Genomic DNA, 22,088 nt, shown 5'->3' with positions numbered 1-22,088 from the left:
GTCTGTCTCTATAATCACTTGGGCCACACTATAAAGAGGTTGGAGTTGGGTGAAATGGGGGTGGAGAGAAAATGGGGTGCAACAGCGGGTCGGAGCACAGATGTGTACACACATCAGATCCAGCGGATTGGATCCTTTTGAAACTCTACAATTTCCCCAGGGATTTCTAATCACATCTCTCTCCATCATTGACTGAACTGTAGAAATCACCCATTTTTACAGAGCAGCCTGTAAAACCATGGATCTGAGACATAAGGCCTTTTTTAAAGGGCTCTCCCTCAAAACCATCACAAAATTATTGATTGCCCCCGGTATGCAAAAGAAAGTTGGGGGGCTGGTTCTTAAGCCGTTGGCATCCACGGTCACACACTGCTTTATTTTGACTCTCTTTCTGCCCGGGTCCAAACATTGCTGCTGGGCAGTTGTGTGCATCTGCATGTAATATGATACAAATCTGCCTAGCGGAAATAAAAGGTTCTGGTGTCCTGATCACAAAAGTTAAAAAGCAGACAAGCCGTTACCAGCCTGAGACTTGGGCTGCATTAGAAATAATTTTGCTGTTGCCAAACTTTCTATTCTAATGCCCGATGAGCTCATCGAAAGTTATCTCTTTCCCCTTTCAGAAATGTTTGCCTCAGATGTATTAAACTTAGGTTTACTGCATTGCTGTCACAATTTGAATACAGACTGGAGCTTTTTATATATATATCTGAGGCGCATATATATATATATATATATATATAATCTCATCTCATCTCATCTGAACTGCTGGGGGCATGGCACTAACCTCGGTGTTTCTTGAATTCCTAGTAACTAAAGTACACTTTCACAGTGTGATAGCAAAGGGTGCCACCCCTTTTAATTACTTTGTTGTTCCGAGCGCATCTCTTGACTAGGCGGAGCTGTAACCTTGCCGTCTCGTGCTGTGCTGAGCCAGTGATACACATTTGTGACGGAATGACTGCATCGCCGACTGGAGGTAGAATAGAAAGGTGCAAAGCCAGGGCCTTGAAGCACGCAGATACATGGTGCGCAGCCTCCTTTGTGGAGGAGTGTCTTGGGCTCATAAAAGCATTTGTTCCTTGCGGCATAGTGGTGTCCCCAGGTCTACTGTGTGGGAAAGACTGTGCCAGCAGGTTGAGGGCCTGACGTGCTTATGGCGCATGGGGCTCTCTTCAAAATACAGGAATGCCCATCAGCTGCTTCTGAGGACAGGGAGGAGAAGAAACTGGTTTTGCCACACCCCTCCCCCCATCAACCTGCTTTCTGTGATTTGGAGGAGTCTGTTGCTGTGACTGCTGCAGACATACAGTGGGATTGGGGCCTTGGATTTTAAGTCCTTCATGCAGCAGAAAAAAAGGATATGAACCACACACCTTTCTGCCGGGGAAGCGTCAGCTTTTGCCTTCTCTGCAGTGCATCATTTGCAGTAGGAAAGATAATGTATTCCCATGAGCGAGAAAAATAAATGAAAGCCATCAGTTTTGTGTAAAAGGTAAAGGGACCCCTGACCATTAGGTCCAGTCGTGACCGACTCTGGGGTTGCGGCGCTCATCTCGCTCTATAGGCCGAGGGAGCCGGCGTACAGCTTCTGGGTCATGTGGCCAGCATGACTAAGCCACTTCTGGCAAACCAGAGCAGCGCACGGAAACGCCGTTTACCTTCCCGCTGGAGCGGTACCTATTTATCTACTTGCACTTTGACAAGCTTTCGAACTGCTAGGTTGGCAGGAGCTGGGACTGAGCAACGGGAGCTCACCCCGTCACAGGGATTCAAACCACCGACCTTCCGATCGGCAAGCCCTAGGCTCTGTGGTTTAACCCACAGCGCCACCTGCACCACAGCGCCACCCGCACACAGCAATGACATTAGTGAGCATCTAATAAAGATAAGCAGGGACGCGGGTGGCGCTGTGGGTAAAAACCTCAGTGCCTAGGACTTGCTGATCGCAAGGTCGGCGGTTCGAATCCCCGCGGCGGGGTGCACTCCCGCCGTTCGGTCCCAGCTCCTGCCCACCTAGCAGTTCGAAAGCACCCCTAAGTGCAAGTAGATAAATAGGTACCGCTTTATAGCAGGAAGGTAAACGGCGTTTCCATGTGCGGCGCTGGTGCTGGCTCGCCAGATGCCGCTTAGTCACGCTGGCCATGTGACCCGGAAGTGTCTCTGGACAGCGCTGGCTCCCGGCCTCTTGAGCGAGATGAGCGCGCAACCCTAGAGTCGGACACAACTGGCCCGTACGGGCAGGGGTACCTTTACCTTTAATAAAGATAAGCACCAACACTGATACACATGCAGGAACTTTTACAGCAGAGATAGCAAATTTGTGTGCCACCCCCCCCCCAGCTCAATTGCCATACCAGCAGGCCCATGGTCAGGGATTAGGGGAGGTGGGGTTCAACAACATATGGAGGGCTACAGGTTTCTCATCACTGCATTTGGTGGTGGGGTAGAATATTGCTTAAAGCACAGATTTTCAACCTTTTTGAGTCCATGGCTCCCTTGACCAACGTTCTTTCTGCGGCACCCCTGTGGGGCTCAGGAGCCCAGTTACGCCACCCCTTGCCTGCAGAGCCGGCAGCCCCCAACCGCTTTTTGAACACCCTCTTTTGTGAAGTGTTCCCTCAGCCTCCTCTCCCTTCTCCTTGGGAGTCCTCTGGGCAGTTGCAGCTGCTGCCCCTGGTCTCTGAGCTGCCCCAAAGAGAAGTGCCTCCTCACACTGCCCCACAGGGGCCTGGGAAGCACCCCCTAGCCAGCCCCAGAAGCACGATTCACCTGGGCCGTGCAAGCCTTTGGGAGGCAGAGATGTGAGAGGGCATCAGAGGAGGGAGGGAAGGAAAGAGGGACAGAGGCCAGTGTTGCCTGCGACACCCATGACTGTCATTCAAGGCACCCCAGGGTGCCACAGCACACTGGTTGAAAACCACTGGCTTAAAGGATTCTGAATTCTTGAAGGAAAAGAGAGAGTGGGGCGAGGGACACATATCCCTTTTATTGTGGGCTGAGTAAATATGGCACGAGTGCCATTTAAGCCCTGCAAACTGGAGGTGTCATTCATATTGCTAGATACACAAGATCACATGGAATACAGTCAGTAATAACCCTCTGGGTCTGCCACAGAAATCATGTGTGTGTGTGTGTTTGGCGCAAGGACCAGCCCTCTGCCCTTAGTGGGTATGCCAGACCCTTTCCCTAAAAATGTCGTCCTAATTATATTTTTATTTATTTTTTAAAAAATGAACAGCTAGCTCTTCTACTGATTGAGATAAAAGTGAGCAGTCAGTACTCTGCCACCCAAACTTACAGGCCGGTTGGTGAGCAATGGTGCCCGTATCATACCTACCCCCTTCAAATCTTACAAAAACAGGGGAAACCCCGTCTTCAGCTTTGAACTCTTCTACTGTCTTCTCACATTGAGGCAAGACACTTAGGCACACACCCCATGCCCCCCAACCAAGGCTCCCTGTGTCCTGAAGTCAGTTGGGTCCCTTCTGCCACCCATGCTGATGCCAAGGTAAAGGGGGATGTTTATGATGTCCAGCACTGAAAAGATAAATGCACAGCAGGAACAGTAATTAAGTTTTGCTCCAGCTCTCCCAAGCTTAGTTCTTTCCAGAAGAGTTGCTGTTCCGACACACCACCTCTAGGCGTCACTGCTGGGTCTGTTAACAATAGTTGTGTGCTGTCTAATCGGCACACCTGTGCCAGTCCTGGGAAGTGCGCCAGGGCATCGTTGCCAGCGTTAGCAGTTCATCCAGCGCTCGGCTGTGCTCAGTGGGTAGCCCCGGTCTACTCTCAGTTGGTCGTTGAGTCTCCAGTAGATGCCGCCCTTGAAAAAGTAGACTTTGCCGTTCTCCCAGGTGAACGCGGCGTCCAGGTGTGATGGCGCCCCTGAGAAAAGGCTGGAGATTTTCCTGGGGAGAGTGGAGAAGTGGCTTCCCAGTTCGTCCCATTGCCAGTAGCCCGTGCCCTAGGGAAAAAAGAGGAATGATTGCACTTTCCCCAGTAATAATAGTAACAATAATTTTATTATTTGTACCCCACCCATCTGACTGGGCTGCCCAAGACCTTCTGGGTGGCTTCCAGCATACAGAAAAACATAACAAAACACTAAACATTTAAAACGTCCCTATACAGGGCTGCTTTCAGATGACTTCTAAAGGTTGTTCCATTTCCTCTGGTGTTCCCCAGAGAGATAAGAAACTAAGAGATCTATCTACCCATCTATCTATCTATGATCTATATCTATCTATCAATCTATCATCTCCTAACTTTTCCCTTTTGAGGTGAAAGTCACCACTGGACATGAAAAAGTGTATGTGAAACTGTTCTGAGCAAAAGGCTTTTTATTACTGTTTAAAAACGTGCTGCTGGAAAGGCAAACAAGAAAACCATTCAGCCAGAAAGCGGGCAGTGATCACCCTAACCTCCCATTGTCTTGGGAGCCATAAATAGATGTTACTGGCTATTTTGCCACTGCTAGAACAGTGTGATCCCCTCTTCCCTCTGTTGATTTCTGCCTGTTCCTACAGAGAGTACTCAATCCATCTCCACACCCTTCCCTTATGTCTCTCATCACCTCAAAGCTAGCATCCACCTGTCAAGGCTCATACTCTGAGAGCATCTGTTGTGCCCATTATGTCCCCTCAAAAATCTCCCACAATGCCTTGGGGCCTAGGGAATTCCTGCTTCTTTCTACCCCTCCCCTCCCAAGTAAATGCCAGTGAATTGGGACATGAAAGGTGCCACATGGATCAGAGGAAAGGAGTATTTAAACAGCACAGAACGAACACTGTTGTGACTTCAAGGCCAATATCCCTACATCCTAATCATTCATTTGCCCAAATTTTCTATTATTTGTCCCCCTGCTCACATTCTGCTCCTCGGCAGCCCATTTGTTGAGATTATTCCTGGCTCAATACTAGCCAATAGTCGTCCGTCCCTTAGGTTTATTTCACAACATTCATATACCGCTTTATTGTGATAAAACCTCTAAGCCGTTTATAGTGGTACCTCGGGTTACATACGCTTCAGGTTACATACGCTTCAGGTTACACACTCCGCTAACTCAGAAATAGTGCTTCAGGTTAAGTACTTTGCTTCAGGATGAGAACAAAAATCGTGCTCTGGCAGCGGGAGGCCCCATTAGCTAAAGTGGTGCTTCAGGTTAAGAACAGTTTCAGGTTAAGTACAGACCTCCGGAACGAATTAAGTACTTAACCCGAGGTACCACTGTACAAAAAAAACCCCCACCAAAACCCTAAAATATTATATTAACAACAAAAGACCATTAAAACCAGGCATTTAAATATGTTCAAAAGATAATTAAACTTGACAATAAGCAAAAAGAGAGAGATTAAAACACACGTCTGCGTTCTACATGTCTGGATAGCGTAAGGGATAATGTATGGCAATGGTTATTATTGCAGTTTACCTTAAAGATGAAGATCTTCTTGTTTTGAGGCCAGTAGAGGGCAGCATCTATCTTAGCTGGGATGCGGGTGAGGGGTTTGGGATAGCCAGGATCCAGCTTAAATCCCCGGTAACGCCACAGTTTAATACCTGTAGCCAGAGTGACATGAATTAATAAGGAGGCAATGCGAGGATAACACACCAGCTGACTAAAAGCTGGCAATACAAATGCAATCTGTGTCAGAGGCGTAAGCAGTTATCAACCTGTGGGTCCCCAGCTGTTGTTGGACTACAACTCCCATCATCCCTGAGCTCTGGCCTTGCTAGCTAGGGGTGATGGGAGTTGTAGTTCAACATCTGGGCACCCATAGGTTGAGAAAGGCTGGTTGGCCGTTTGGGGCTTGTGGGAGAAAAAAAGGGAATAATAATAATAATAATAATAATAATAATAATAATAATAATAATAATAAAAATAAATTATTTATTCCCCCAGCCACTCTGGATGGCTCCCAACAGAATATTAAAAACACGATTCAAACATCAAACATTAAAAACTTCCCTAAACAGGGCTGCCTTCAGATGTCTTCTAAAAGTCAGATAGTTGTTTATTTTCTTGACATCAGATGTCTTCTAAAAGTCAGATAGTTGTTTATTTCTTTGACATCTGATGGGAGGGCATTCCACAGGGCAGGTGCCACTACCGAGAAGGCCCTCTGCCTGGTTCCCTGTAGCTTTGCTTCTTGCAGTGAGGGAACCGCCAGAAGGCCCTTGGAGTTGGACCTCAGTGTCCGGGCAGAACGATGGGGGTGGAGACGTTCCTTCAGGTCTACTGAGCTGAGACTGTTTAGGATTTAAAGGTCACCACCAACGCTTTTGAGTTGCACACAGCTGATCAAGACAAAGAAGAGCCGCATCTGCAGAGGTACACGGCCTTTGGCGTAATAATCATAGTCACAATCTCTTTCCAAAGGACCAGGTTTAGATCATTTAGGGAAGCGGGAAGCTTATTTCTCAACTCTCAGACCCACAGACCTTTGAAGAAGTAAGTGCGCCCAGTTCGGGGAGAATATACCGCTGCATCCAGCCCCCCAGGCAGCCCCTTCCACAGCGCCGAGATCTTCATGGGTGGGTTGGTACCAAAGTCTGTCACCGTCCACACATAATCGCCACGGAAAGCGTAAGTCTTGTCATAGGGCCCTAGGCAAGGTGCAGAAGAGATGGACCAAATGTTAAAAAGTGGGAATCTAGCATGCTAATCTTTTTAGTCCTGAAAGGGGTGTGTTTCTGCTTTGAGTCAGTTTTGCATGTGTTCATTCATAAATCCAGTGCTTTTTTTCCTGGGGGGGACGCATACCCCTAAACATTTTGTGAATCTAACGGGAGAAGAAACTAAAAATGTAAAAAAATAAAATAGTTTCTTCTCTAGGAAGGTGAATCGTCAGTTCCGTTGCTATCCCCAATGGAGGCCTCATTTTCTGTCACGGTGTTTCCTGAGTCTCAGACGGAATGAGACTCCGTTTTTTTGACTGTGGCTTGTGACTTCGTTTTTGTGACTTGTTTTTGTGACTGTGTGTCACAAAATCAGTTTTTGCAACTGATTGGTTGATTTTGTGACTGCAGAAATGTATAAAAGCCCCCCATCCAAACAATGACTATAATCAGTGCACATAAGGGGGGGGGGATTAATTTTGATGTTTATCATCTACAATACTGTATTATTTATTTTATAGTACAGTACATTGATTATTGCTTTCATTTTATGGATCAATGGTCTCATTGGATAGTAAAATTCATGTTAAATTGCTGTTTTGGGGGTTGTTTTTAAAAGTCTGGAACGAATTAATTAATCTGTTTTGCATTACTTTCTATGGGAAAGCACACCTTGGTTTTGGAATAGACTTCTGGAACGGATCAAGTTTGGGAATCAAGGTACCACTGTATAATGAAACATCATATAGCCAGCTAGAAAGGGATACCGGGGAGACATCCATTTATGCAAACCTGGGATGGGTGGAGTATGTTCTGGAAGGTGGTGGTGCTTGGATTTAGGGGTTGGAGTGAGGAAGGGGCCTTACCTAGCATGATAGCATCCAGTCCATCTTTGCATGGGTTAGGGATTTTACTAGGCTTCTGTGAAACAGCCGGGACAGTACTGTGGGCAGGTGAAGTCACTGTCGTTGATGTCGTTGGGATGGTCTTCTTGCCTGCAGGTAAATATAAGGAAGGGAATTATTTTTGGGTGCCCAGCATCTCCACCAAAAAGAAAAAAGAAAAAGGAAGGGAAATAATTGTAAAAGTGTTGGAAATGGAAAGAGAAAGAAGGTTTCTTTTTATCCTATGAGGTGGTCTTGTGGCAAGGTTAAAGCTTACTGCGAAATGATATATAATGAATTGAAAAAGATGTTTAAAATAACATTTGTAAAAAAAAGACAGAATCTTTCCTTTTGGGAACTACAGGGGCAGAACTACCCAAACTGTACAGAAATTTATTCACGTATGCGGCTACAGCGGCAAGAATGTTATTTGCAAAAAAATGGAAAGAAGAAGTTCTGACGAAAGAAGAAAGGAGACAAAAACTTATGAAATATGCAGAAATGGCGAAACTTACTGGAAAAACAGGAAATCAAGATAACAACTTTTTTAAAAAATAAAAGAATGGAAACGGTTTATTGAATATTTACAAACAAACTTTAAACAGCTACGGATATTGGCAGGATTATTGTAATAACCTGCAGTTTTATAAGAGTATACGTTTAAAGTAGATGAATAAATGATTAAGTTAATTTGGAATATGCAGAGAGAGAGAGAGAGAGAGAGAGAGAGAGAGAGAGAGAGAGAGAGAGAGAAACTGAAGAAAGGGGGGAGGAAGTCAAGTTTCGAATGGTTAAAATGATTGTAAAATTATTAAAATGCATAAAATTGAGAAGTCATATATATTAAAGGAAGGGAAATAATTGGGGTGAGAAAGAGGGTGGAATTCTTGGCCGGCTACTGATTCCTTGGCACTGGATTGACAAGTTGGCGTTTTGCCTCCTAACCCACCCAGAACCTACTTGAGGAAGGATCAGGAAGACGTTCTGGTGTTACCTGGCAACTGTCCGCACCTCCCCTAGAGAGCAGCGGCCCGCCTCATGATTTGAAAACAGGCCCAAGCCTCTCATAATTAGGAACAGGCCTCCCTGTTGCTAGGGTATACAGAGCACGAAACAGAGCATGAAGGCAGCCGTGGGTGGGGTGGTGGGATGCAGAGAGAGGAAATGAGTGATGGAATTGGGGCAGGGGGTGATCCAGAGGAAAGGCAGAACCATTTCTTTGAAGGTTTAGGATTATCACTTAATAGTTTGTCACGAGGGCCGACCATACATATTTTCTACGTGGACACCACACCTTTGGAAAAACAGCTGCCTCAAAGACAAACTTGCACTCATTGTGCATTAAAATGGGGTGGGGTTTGGGTGGAGGATAAGAATAATATGTCTATAGAGCATATCCTCCCCCGGCTTCATTTAAACGTTTATTTTAAATGTAATTCATCATCATTTTAAAAATATGTCTACACTGCTATAAAACCTCACAGCACTTTACAAATTAAGGAATACAGTGGAACCTTGGTTCTTAAACGGCTTAGTTGATGAACAAATTGGCTCCCGAACGCCGAAAACCCAGAAGTAAGTGTTCCGGTTTTTGAACGTTTTTCAAATGTCTTTCAAACGTTTTTCGAACGTCCAACGCTCCTGCAGCCAATTTGTTTTCAAAAGGTTTCGGGAGTCGAACGAACTTCCAGAACAGATTACCGTATTTTTCGCTCTATAAGACGCACCAGACCACAAGACGCACCTAGTTTTTGGAGGAGGAAAACAAGAAAAAAAATATTCTGAATCTCAGAAGCCAGAACAGCAAGAGGGGTCGCTGCGCAGTGAAAGCACATACACAGTGCTGCGCAGTAAGACGCACACACATTTCCCCTTACTTTTTTAGGAGGGGAAAAGTGAGTCTTATAGAGCAAAAAATACGGTACTTTTGAGAATCAAGGTACCACTGTATTACAATACAGAGAACCGGGTTGTTTTAAAACAAAAAAAAGTATTATTTTCATGACTTTGATATACTTGGATTGCTTTTTAGCTGGACTCTGGGAGGCTCCCAATGACCCAAATGAGGCATAGGCAACTGGCAGGTGTAGAAGAGACAGGGAACACACATTATCTGGCCCCAAGGACTTCACATCTTCCTCCAGCCTTGATTCCCAAGACCCTTCCCTGGCTTTATGGCACACCTCAGTCAAGTGCCTGAGGCCCGCAAGATGGAAAGACCTGAGGGCCAAATTAGGTGTCAGTTGTTTAAACCCAGATCTGCTCCCATCGCATTCAAAGCAAGGGGCGCAGGTTTGCAAAACAAAAGGGGAACATTGGTGGGCTGTGCTTTGTAACCCTCCCCCAGTCCGTACCATTTTTTTTTTTTTTGGAATAGATTTTTATTAAATTTTACACAAATATCTCCAATCAAATTCCCAAATAACATATTTTCATCTTTTGAACTTCCCTCAGCTTCTCTGACAATCATCCGTATTTAAATTTTTTGTCTACGCATTCCTCAAATTTAGTATCGCCTTTTAAAAATACCCCAGTCTGTACCATAAAGGGTACCCCAGTCCATACCAATATGGTACCCCAGTCCGTACCATAAAGGGCCTGGATGCCTTCGATGTCGTCGCGGTGCAGTCGGAAGCGCAGGCGGTAACCGCTGTAGGCGGGAGCCATGAGGGCACCCGGTTGCCGGGAATGGCCCAGCCCCAGAGCATGGCCAATCTCATGGGCAGCAATGATGCGCAGGTTGACGCCGCGCGAGGTCCCTTCTGTCCAGTGCTCATCGGAATCAAAGTGAACTGTGCCTAACTCAGGGATGTCAGCATGGGCCAGGACATGTCCTGAGGAAGATAAAGGAAGGCGGGTTGAGAGCTGTGCGAGAAGCTCTTGCAAACTAAGCTAAGCTAAGCTAAGCTAAACCTAAACCTAAACCTAAGCTAAACCAAGCAAAACTATGCTAAACTAAGCTAAGCTAAACCAAGCGAAGCGAAGCTAAAATAAACTAAGCTAAAAAGGTAAAGGTAATGGACCCCTGACAGGTCCAGTCGCAGATGACTCTGGGGTTGTGGCGCTCATTTCGCTTTACAGGCCGAGGGAGCCAGCATTTGTCCGCAGACAGTTTTTCCAGGTCATGTGGCCAGCATGACTAAGCCGCTTCTGGCAAAACCAGAGCAGCGCACGGAAACACCATTTACCTTCCCGCCGGAGCAGTACCTATTTACAGTGGTACCCCGCAAGACGAATGCCTCGCAAGACGGAAAACCCGCAAGACGAAAGGGTTTTCTGTTTTGGAGGCGCTTCGCAAGACGAATTTCCCTATGGACTTGCTTCGCAAGACGAAAGCCCATAGGGAAATCTCCGGGGACCTGTTTTAAATTGCTGGCGGTCAGGAGCAAAGACTTTCGCCCACAGCCAGCCTTCAGAAGAGGTCCTGGACCTCTTCTGAAGGCCGGCGGGAGGCAAAAGTCTTTGCTCCCCCCCCCCCGCCTGCCTTCCCGGGACAGCGGAGACTTCTCCGCTGCCCCGGGCGATCTTAAAATGCTGGCGGGCGGGAGCGAAGCGTTCGCTGCCGACCCCCAGCATTTTAAAATCTCCCCGGGACAGCAGAGAAGTCTCCGCTGCCCCGGGCGATCTTAAAATGCTGGCGGGCGGGAGCGAAGCGTTCGCTGCCGACCCCCAGCATTTTAAAATCTCCCCGGGACAGCGGAGGCTTCGCTCCCGCCCGCCAGCATTTTAAAATCACCCTGGGACAGCAGGGGCTTTTAAAATGCTGGCGGTCGACAGCAAAGCCCTCCTGTCCCCGGAGCTTGCGGGGCGGGAGGTGGGAAGAAGGGCTTTTCTTCCCACCGCCAGCCTTCAGAACAGCCTTCTGAAGGCTGGCAGTGGGAAGAAAAGCCCTTGTCCCCCCCCCCAGCCTTCAGAAGAGGTCGGGGGACAGACTGTCCCCGGACCTGGTCTGAAGGCGGTTTCCCTAGGAACGCATTAATTGATTTTCAATGCAGTCCTATGGGAAACCGTGCTTCGCAAGACGAAAAACTCGCAAGAAGAAAAAACTTGCGGAACGAATTAATTTCGTCTTGCGAGGCACCACTGTATCTACTTGCACTTTTTGGCGCGCTTTTGAATTGCTAGGTTGGCAGGAGCTGGGACTGAGAAAAGGGAGCTCACCCCGTCGCAGGGATTTGAACCACCAACCTTCTGATCAGCAAGCCCAAGAGGCTCAGTGGTTTAGACCACAGCGCCACCCGCGTCCTAAGCTAAACTAAGCTAAGCTAAGATAAACTAAGCTAAGATCTATAATAATTATAATATATGCAGATGTGTTGTACCCCGCCTGTGTAGCAAAGAGCTATACCAAATCTAGTGAAAGTGCCCTGTATAAACTATAGATAGGCACATGCTAATGGTCATATTGAGTGAGATGCAACAAGGATGAATCTTTGCTTCTTTTCCAAGCCCACTGCAGCACAGAACAACAGAATCAGCTATTTAGGCCAATCCATTCTTCCCTGTGATTTAAGAAACCACCTCAGCTTTAAAGTAGGGCTGTGCGATATCTGGTTTTCAACATCGTGATATATCAACAACAAAACATTGCGATGTACCGATATATATCATGATGTCTGAAATAAGGATGAAGGCATTGGCCAATTTCATGGTTTCCCCCACATCGTGATTTTTGCCAGCGCCTGCTCTCGTTCAAACCAGTTTGGGATGATGCATCACTTTAAAGTCAACCCATTCTGGCACAAGAAAGGACCTTCTCCTGTGCCTCCTTCCCATCACTCCACCTGACCACGAAGCACCTCCTGTTGATGCTTCCAGCTTCTGGTACCCCCTGACATCCCCTCAGTAGACGCTCCATTCAATCCCTGCAGCACAGCAGATCACACCTCCCTGTGGCACACCACTTCAAGATCCCTGCTCCTTGCCAGCCCTATTCTACGCCCCAAGTCACTCCCCAACCCCCCAAGAGCAAAGCTTGGGTCCATACCAGGCCCATCGAAGGGCCGTGAGCAGCCCCAAGTAGAAGTGCCGTGGAAGGAGAGGCGGATGTCAGCACGGCCGCTTCGCACCTCCTGGAAGGTGAGCCGGGTCACGTCACTCCAGTACTTGAAAGCTGTCTGGATGGCAGTGCGTGTGGCTGTGGCCCCCAAATCCTCACTGTGGCTGTAGATCCTGTAGGTCAAGTGCTTTTTGCGCCAGCGTCCTGCAGGGGGAGACCCAGAGCAAGAGGTGTCAGAAACTGGGGCTTTTATCCCAGGAAAGTCACAGCTTAGCCTGGGTTATGTGATAGGAATGTTGAGGTCTTAAGGTAAAGGGACCCCTGACCATTAGGTCCAGTCGTGGACGACTCTGGGGCTGCAGCGCTCATCTCGCTTTATTGGCATGTGGCCAGCATGACTAAGCCGCTTTCTAGCGAACCAGAGCAGCACACGGAAACGCCGTTTACCTTCCCGCCGGAGCGGTACCTATTTATCTATTTGCACTTTGACGTGCTTTCGAACTGCTAGGTTGGCAGGAGCAGGGACCGAGCAACGGGAGCTCACCCCGTCACGGGGATTCGAACCACCGACTTTCTGATCGGCAAGTCCTAGGCTCTGTGGTTTAACCCACAGCGCCACCCGCGTCCCATGTTGAGGCCTTAGATATATGTTAAATGTTCATAAATGTACCAACCAAGCATTTACATAGATCAGCACAGGAAGACCGACCTGGAAAATGGAAAAGCCTCCCCATTGTCTTTTCCTTCACAAATCCTGTCTTAAGGGCACATTTAAGATATGAATAGGGTGTGAGCCTGTGACCTGGCTCAGGAACTAAGTATTTATCATTACAAAAGACTGGCCAGGCTCCCCAGGCAATGCAATCAAGTAAGCATTAACAGGTAACTTGCCAGACAGGAGGTAAACAACCCACTCGGACTTCTGCTGTAGACCGCCCATTCTGTGATGTAGGGATGATGTTTCTGGGGGTGGTCTTGAGCTCCAGGGCGGGAAATTTAAAATGTCTATATAAGGGCGGACAAACCTGGGTTCTGGGTTCCTCCTCCTTTCCTGTGTGTGAGGGGAGCACCCTGTTGCAACAGATCAATAAAGATCAGGCTTACTAGCTGCTTTGCTTCTCAATATTCTCTGGTTGGCCTCTGTTATTTTTTCCTACCAATAGGGAACTTACGCAAGGACTCTGTATGGGCTCTTGGATACCCCATAAGGGAAAAGGGCAGATTTTTGTTTACAACAGTTACAGGGAGAAGGCGTAACAAACTCTTTACTTAATAGGGAGCCCGGTTTTCAGAGCATGAAAACCTTACAGCATCCAAGCAACAAGAGAGATGTAACAAGAGGCTTGGGTGGTTGAGGGCGTTCCAAGGATTGCAGAAGTACAAAAAAAAAAAAAACGTTTATGGGGGAAACGCTTTTGGTGGTCAAGCAGTTCAGTGAAGAAGAGAACGTGCTCACTGGCCATGGACAGTTGGGGAAAACAGACAACGGGTGGAAGGAAATGGAGTATCCTGAGAAAGGTCATGGCTTGCTGGTTGGCTGGCTGGACAAACAGGAACACTCCACATTGCAACATTTTGTTGCAGTTCAATTTGTTCCAGACAGTTCTTTGACTAAGCCTGCATCCTTATGCAGACTTACTGGGGGGGGAGGGGAGTCCCAAGGAAATCAATGGGATTTACGTTTGAATATGATCCGGCTGCATGTCTTATTCATGATACTGCAGTCATTTCCAGACCCCCATTCTTGACTCAGAGCTGGTTTATATGCCCATTCTGCCTCCAGAGACTCTTATTATTATTTTTTTAAATCACTGCTTGTGGCCAATGTGTCACCAACTTCAATGGATTTCAAAATTGTTTCCCAGCAAACTCTGCGCTGCTTCAGAAGCTAATTGAGGTTGTTTACTTGCCAACAAAGGTTCGTATAGTTAAAGCTATAAAGAAGAGAGCGCAAAATATGGTCTGAAGCTCAACATCAAAAAAACAAAGATCATGGCCACTGGGTCCATCGTCTTCTGGCAAATAGAAGGAGAAGAAATGGAGGCAGTGAGAGATTTTACTTTCTTGGGTTCCTTGGGTTCACTGCAGATGGTGACAGCAGTCACGAAATTAAAAGACGCCTGCTTCTTGGGAGAAAAGCAATAACAAACCTAGACAGCATCTTAAAAAGCAGAGACATCACCTTGTCAACAAAGGCCTGTATAGTTAAAGTTATGGTTCTCCCAGTAGTGATGTATGGAAGTTAGAGCTGGACCATAAAGAAGGCTGATCGCCAAATAATTGATGCTTTTGAATTATGGTGCTGGAGGAGACTCTTGAGAGTCCCATGGACTGCAAGAAGATCAAACCTATCCATTCTGAAAGAAATCAGCCCTGAGTGCTCCCTGGAAGGACAGATCCTGAAGCTGAGACTCCAATACTTTGGCCCCCTCGTGAGAAGAGAAGACTCCCTGGAAAAGACCCTGATGTTGGGAAAGATTGAGGGCACAAGGAGAAGGGGACGGCAGAGGACGAGATGGTTGGGCAGTGTTTTCGAAGCTACCAGCATGAGTTTGACCAAACTGCGGGAGGCAGTGGAAGACAGGAGTGCCTGGCGTGCTCTGGTCCATGGGGTCACGAAGAGTCGGGCACGACTAAACAACCAAACAACAACAACAGGCCTGCAAAGGGCAGGGGACTCTTGCAACAGAAAATACCTCCGTTGATTCTTCTCTCACCAATCATGGACGTAGGAGACTCAGAGTGTCTTGGGGAGTTGGGTGGTGAAAGCCAACCCCTCATTTTTTTTCAGCCATACATGATCACCGCTACTGATCTTCCCTAGAAATGTGGATCTGCAGGAGACTTTGTCCTTGAAAGTTGGGTAATAGTGAGGCTGAACAGACCTGACTTTTGCCCTACATGTGTTTGTGCTGCAGAACATGCCTCTTCAATGTGCTGCAGTTTCTCAGCAGACAAGAATCCCATGATGATAGAAAAAGTTTGAAAACCACAGACTTCGGTTGTTTGCCAAGTGCTGAATCTGCGTTTTTACATGTCACCGTCATCAGTGTGGATGGAACAATGCATAAGACATTCCAACTTCTCTTAGCGGGGGCGGGTTAATTAGATAACCCACTTTCTACAAGCAGGAAGCTACAGAGCACGTCCTCAGCTAGCAGGACTTAATCCAAGCTTTGTCAAATCTTCCTTGACTCCACTTCTGGCTATGACACTGGCTGGCGCATAACATGGCAACAAGTGGCACATGGCTTGAGTGGTACCCAAGTTGGCCATAATGTCAGAAATCACAGTTTCAGCTGGTGGATGGGGATTCAGGTTTGGGCCTAAGTGAGTTGGGTTCCAGTTCCGGTTTACCCAGAAACACTTTGGGAAAGTCTAGCCTCAATTTCCCAACTGGGAAAAAATTGAAAATATCTTTTGTGCTATTTTAAAAAGTATTAGCTGCTTTCCGCCCCCCTCAAGAAAAGGAACGCACCATGAGAAGAGCATCTTCATAACTAGAAACAATAACAACAAACAAATCAAATTCAGCTGATTTTTTTATAGCAACCCAATAATCAGCAACCCAAGTTAATTACCACCTATAAAGAAGTGGGAGGAAGCTTTCATCTGCTGCCAAAAACCTAGCAAAGACAAGGCCATTCCAAAACTGTGGGGCCACCACTAAACAGACCTTATTCAAGGCATCTACAAATCTGTTTGCCAGCTCATCAGTTGCTTATGATATTAGCTACATGCTTGCTAGCTCACCACGGCTGTGTATGAACATTAAAAAGTACAAGAAGGCTCTGCTGATTTTTCAAATTATTTTTTAGCTTCTCCAAATGAGAAGAAATGACTTTACCCAGGCCCTCTGGCAAGTGCGATGACTTGGGATAACAGCAGGGTTTTGCGTTGCAGTTTGTATAAGAGAAAAAACAACAAGAGGAGAAGGTATGCTTCTCCATACCTCCTGCACAGTTAAGAGAAAACCCTCTATCTCTGGGCAAGGGCAGGGTTTGGCTCGTAAATGAATACCATAATTCTGTAGGCCTCCATTTAGAAGTTCCATAGATTTCAATATGTTTCATTGCTCTACGTAGGGCTACCTTTGAATGTGACCCAGAAACTGCAATTAATCCAGAATGCGGCAGCTAGACTGGCCGCCAGGACCACATAACACCGGTCCTGAGAGATCTGCATTGGCTCCCAGTACGTTTCCGAGCACAATTCAAAGTGTTGGTGCTGACCTTTAAAGCCCTAAACGGCCTCAGTCCAGTATACCTGAAGGTGTGTCTCCACCCCCATCGTTCAGCCCAGACACTGAGATCCAGCACCGAGGGCCTTCTGGCAGTTCCCTCATTGCGAGAAGTGAGGTTACAGGGAACCAGACAGAGGGCCTTCTTGGTAGTGGCACCCGCCCTGTGGAATGCCCTCCCTTCAGATGTGAAGGAAATAAGCAGCTTTCTTCTCTTTAAAAGACATCAGAAGGCAGCCCTGTTTAGGGAAGTTTTTAATAGTTGATGCTGTATTGTTTTTAACACTTGATTGGGAGCCGCCCAGAGTGGCTGGGGAAACTCAGCCAGATGGGCAGGGTATAAATAATTTTATTATTATTATTATTATTATTATTATTATTATTATTATTAATTATTAATTATTATTATTATTACATGGCACTAGTCTGACCACACAAAGCAATTTGAAGGACTAACAAATCTACTTCCTAGAATTCTTGCACAGATGAGCTCGGCAGCACCTGTGAAGCACACTGTCCATTCAACCCTCCACTGGAATAGTTCACTATAAGGACAGCTCCAAACCCAGTGTTATTATGACCTCTGATCCCAACATTTCAACCTGCAGAATTCTCTGTTTAAAGATCCACACAGCAGGAGAACTCCTTTTTTAGGGAAATGCCGTCGCACCAGCTTCCCTCAGCCCTATCCATCTCTCTGCTTCGGCCAGGAGGAGAGATCATTTGCCCAGCATCTTGTCAGCCCCAAATTCAACAGTTTGAAGAAGGCTCACCCAAGAGTAGATATTTGAGGGTCCTCTCGTTGAACGGGTCTTCTACACCACAGCGGGGCTGCCGCATCTGGGAGAGGGTTGCTGCATCCAGACGTCCAGTAGAACGTAGTCCTGATGCAAGCTGGAAAGCCCTAAGGGGGCAGAAGTTGGGGGAGCAAGAAGGGAAGAAGTCAACATTTAACTGTGGTTCAGACATGACGGATGGTTTGCGCAACATGGTGAGACTGTGCGAATGTGCAGGTTTCCAGAGAGGAGTTCACAGCCACTTTGCTCGCCCCCAGCCACGCCGTGGGATCCCACATATTCATATATTCTCACTAAAAGCAGGGAACTATAGGAATGGTAGCTTTGTGAGGGGGAACAGGGGTCTCCTAACAATTCTCAGCACCCTTAACAAACTACAGCTCCCAGAATTCTTTGGGGTCGAGGGAAGCCATGACTGTTTAAAGTGGTTTCATGGTGCTTTAAATATATGGTGGGAATGTGGCATAAGCCACGGTCTAGCCCTACCATGTTGTGGGAACCGGGTCATTATGAGATGCTTCGCAGGGCAAATCGAAGCCTTTGTAATGGTTTCCTCTTGTTGTTTGGGTTGGGCTGTGTGTTTCTTGTTTCGTTTACCTCATGGCTCAAGTTTTACCTCACAGCATTCTCGATCTCCTCTTCGGTCAAGACATTCGAGAACTGCTCCAGTGGTTTCTCTAAGTATCCGAACTGCAGCAGGAAGTCCTGAAATAATGACACTTGTTAAAACCAACTCTCAGCCCCAACTCATTGGCACAGTCTCTCAGAGAACGGGGCAGGAGGTCCACATGGACATTCTTGTAAAGAGACAAACTTCTGGGGCAATGAGTATTGCTGGGTGGGCAACAGACCACTGGCTTTCCCCGTGCTTTATATCTCTTGAAATATGCTCCCTGCCCTTCTATTTACAGGGAAACCTACTAAGCAGAATGTGGTTGTGCTAGTCTGGAGCCAAGAGATGTGTACATGTTGTCCCTTATTCTCACTTAATAGCTAAATATGGGAACAATGTATCCTCCTGATTTCCATCTCCAAAGGCCCGATTCCACTCCAGCACTTAAGCATAAAAGCCCCGGCTTCTCCTTTCTAGACATGAGTCGGGAAACTCAAACTACTACCATGCTTACTCAGCAAATAAGAGGCTAGCCACAGCCATCTCTGCCAGCAACCCTCCTCCATCTATAGAAATCTCAAATGTCACGGCATCATTCCTTGCTTTTGCAATGATGTGCACAGTACTTGTTTTTCTGCACTTTTCCTCAACTGGATCAATGGCAGGCATAGGCAAACTCGGCCCTCCAGATGTTTTGGGACTACAGCTCCCATCATCCCTAACTAACAGGACCAGTGGTCAGGGATGATGGGAGTTGTAGTCCCAAAACATCTGGAGGGCCGAGTTTGCCTATGCCTGATTTATGGTCTGCCTGCTGCTACAACCAAACAGATTTCCCCACCCATATCCAACAGGGCAGGGGTCCTCAAACTTTTTCTGCCTGGTGGCGCATTTGGAAATCCAAGAAACTGTTGCAAGCATCATTATTTCACAGAAGAAAAACTGGTGATGATCAGGAACAATGGGCAAAACATTATACCCAAACTCCTCACTCTTCAAAAGGGTACCTTAGTCTTTCAGCAAGCTCCACATACTTTCAGATACCCCAGACTTTCCTATTACTTCTAAAGAGTTTGTAATTGTTAAGGGCGTTCTCCCAGAACTTTCTGAGTCCGTCTCAATTCCGTATATCAAACAGACAATTAAATTAAATCTCAACTCCGCTTTTGAAACAGACAATTAAATTCCCATGAATTTTGCATTGTGCCACTGGGATCAGGGAGGTGATTTAAACCAGTGGATCAGTACAGGGGCAAAGGGCTAGAACCTCTGTCCCCAAACCAAATCGAATTTGGGACACCAAGCAGATGCTATCTGAAAAAGAAAATTACATGGGAAGTTCCAAGCACGGAACACCAGCGTAAGATGTAGCTTTGCCCTTCATTCTTGCAAAGGCTTTCTCCATCTCGCACAAAACAGACACATAGCTCAACAAATACTGCTTTACACAATAAATACTGCTTTACAAAGAATGTCCAGTTTTCCTTTTTGGACCCCACATTCCCATTTGCTGTACTCTTCTTTCAGAGGGGTTCTGTATCCCATTCTAAGTAACATCCAGTGGGTTGAGAGCTGGTGGGGAGAACTAATCTGCTGCTTTTTTTTTAATCTTCTGCTGGTGATTACTTCCCCGCCCCTGCCCCCGCACTAATCATGAAAGACTGCTATTACTTGACTTGTTTGCTATGAGCCAAAACTGCCCTTCTACATGCCACTTCAAGCCTTCTCCATGTCAGCCAAAGCTGCAAGTTCTGCTCATGGCAAATGACTCAGTTAAATGACCATTTTAACACAGGCAAGGCATCACCAAGGGTAAAAAAGAGAAAGAAAAAGGGAAGTCTCCATGTTCAAAGCAGCAGCAGCACACTTTGGATAGGTCACAGAGAAAGAATCAAGTCTTCCTTCTAGCATTTCCCAAATATATCTCATTCTTTAACTTGCCCTTGGTTTAGAGAGACTTTTTTGGTGCCTAAAACAGCTGGGTAATCTTGCAAATAGGGATGCGGGTGGCACTGTGGGTTAAACCACAGAGCCTAGGGCTTGCCGATCAGAAGGTAGGTGGTTCGAATCCCTGTGACGGGGTGAGCTCCCGTTGCTCAGTCCCTGCTTCTGCCCACCTAGCAGTTTGAAAGCACCTCAAAGTGCAAGTAGATAAATAGGTACCACTCCAGCGGGAAGGTAAATGGCATTTCCGTGCGCTGCTCTGGTTCGCCAGAAGTGGCTTAGTCATGCTGGCCACATGCCCCGGAAGCTGTACGCCGGCTCCCTTGGCCAGTAAAGCAAGATGAGCGCCGCAACCCCAGAGTCAGCCACGACTGGACCTAATAGTCAGGGGTCCCTTTACCTTTTTTAATCTTGCAAAGGGAATGGATGTTTCAGGAATTAGGACACCTGGCCAAGAAAATCTACCATACGTCTCAGGAGAATAAGACAGATATATTTTGAGGTTCTTTGGAAGAGGGTAGGAATACAGGAAGCTGCCCTCTTTATAATGAGCCAGAACATTGGTTCATCTAGCTCACACCTGTCTGCACTGACTGCTAGGGACTCTCGGGGGTTTTAGGGAGGGAAAATTCCCAGCTCTACAGGAGATTCCAGGGAATGAACCTAGGACATTCTGCAAGCAAGGGAGATGTTCTTCCCATGAGCTACAGCCTTTCGCTAAGCAGAAGCAAACCCAAGGTTGGGGGAACAGTGGAGAATGCAAGCTGGGTTCAAGGAACAAGAGTAAAACTGTGAAGGAAAAGAAGAAGGAAAAGGAAAAGAGAAGTCAGCACTAGGACAGCTGAGAGACTCTGCTTTCCTTCTCCTCATCCCGCACAAACACACCACAAACAGCTCACAAAGGGTGGAAACTCCTTGCCAATCTTCTGCACAGCAGCCAAAGCGGTTTGCTTCTGTTATGATTGCCCACCGCACCCACCCATAAATGTTCTGCTTGGTTCCTTCTGCTACAGGGAGGCCCAGGCAGTTGAGGGTTTCTTTTGGCCAGGGAAATCTTCCTCCAGACGTCCTGTCCCTTTCTGGGGAAAGTTTGCACTAAACAAAGCTTTGCAAGATAAGCCAGGAGACACGGATAAGGCTGGAGGCACCTAGGAAAGTTTCAAGGTTCAATTGCCAGGACCGAAGGCCTGGAGAAAGTCAGAAAAGTCTGGGGTTGGGGTTGTAGGTCACCGCTGAGGAACAATCCTACTCTGCTTGTCCACATTCTCCCGTGTGACCCCCATCACTGCAAATGCACTGACTCCACTTCTCAGCCTATAGACTTAGAAGGGCCACCCAAGCCCTACATACCATGGCTTCCTTCTTCTCTGCTCGGTTGAGAGCAGCACCTTTGGAAGAGAAGATCAAAGCATAGACCTGGAACAGCAGCAGCAACGGAAGCTGGGGCAGCCTCATGTCCACTTTCTCCGCAGACCCTCGACAGCAACACAGAGCAACGCTTCCTTGCAGGAAACTCCACAGAGCTCTTCAGAAACTGCTTTCGCTGGAAGGGAACCAAAGCGGCGCTGGAGCTCTTTCTCTCCACTTCCTCCCTCCGCGGCTCAAGCTTTGCTCTGCCCTCCCTGCTCCCTCCATCCATCCATATCTGCGCTCCCTGCTTTCTCAAGTTTATAAATCTCCTAACAGCAGGAGTGAGTCATTTCCAACTCAAACATGTTGCAACCGCAAAGCCTGGAGGAGCCCCCTCTGCGAAGATTAACTCTTCGTAGAGCAAACACTCCCTGCAAGCCCTCCTGTTGCAAGGGCTGCTAATAACCAGGCCTGTAGGGTGGCATTGGGGTCTCATTGGGATTCAGATAAAGGCCTGCAATCTAGAGACACAAGAAAAGTAGTGCACCCCCACCCCAAAAAGTAAACAATGCAAAAGAGAGTCTCTGCAGCTGCAAGGGCCTGTTGTAGGGATGGATAAATCTGTGGTCATCCAGATGTGGGG

General features: G+C 47.0%; 1 protein-coding gene across 1 annotated transcript; it reads right to left on the bottom strand.

Moving 5' to 3' along the window:
• Positions 1–2,964: 2,964 nt before the first annotated feature.
• MMP19 (matrix metallopeptidase 19) lies at positions 2,965–21,771 on the bottom strand. Its single transcript, XM_081181437.1, has 9 exons — positions 21,446–21,771; positions 18,155–18,243; positions 17,515–17,645; positions 12,490–12,705; positions 10,091–10,336; positions 7,485–7,613; positions 6,442–6,606; positions 5,432–5,559; positions 2,965–3,967 (listed from the first exon to the last, which is right to left on the bottom strand). Exons 1-9 carry the CDS (start codon positions 21,548–21,550, stop codon positions 3,740–3,742), a joined length of 1,437 nt encoding a protein of 478 aa, XP_081037563.1. The 5' UTR covers positions 21,551–21,771; the 3' UTR covers positions 2,965–3,739.
• Positions 21,772–22,088: the final 317 nt, after the last annotated feature.

Source organism: Podarcis bocagei (assembly GCF_964188305.1).
Source record: "Podarcis bocagei genome assembly, chromosome: 2".
Classification (NCBI taxonomy): Eukaryota; Metazoa; Chordata; class Lepidosauria; order Squamata; family Lacertidae; genus Podarcis; species Podarcis bocagei.
This window is presented reverse-complemented; position numbering and strand designations above follow the sequence as displayed.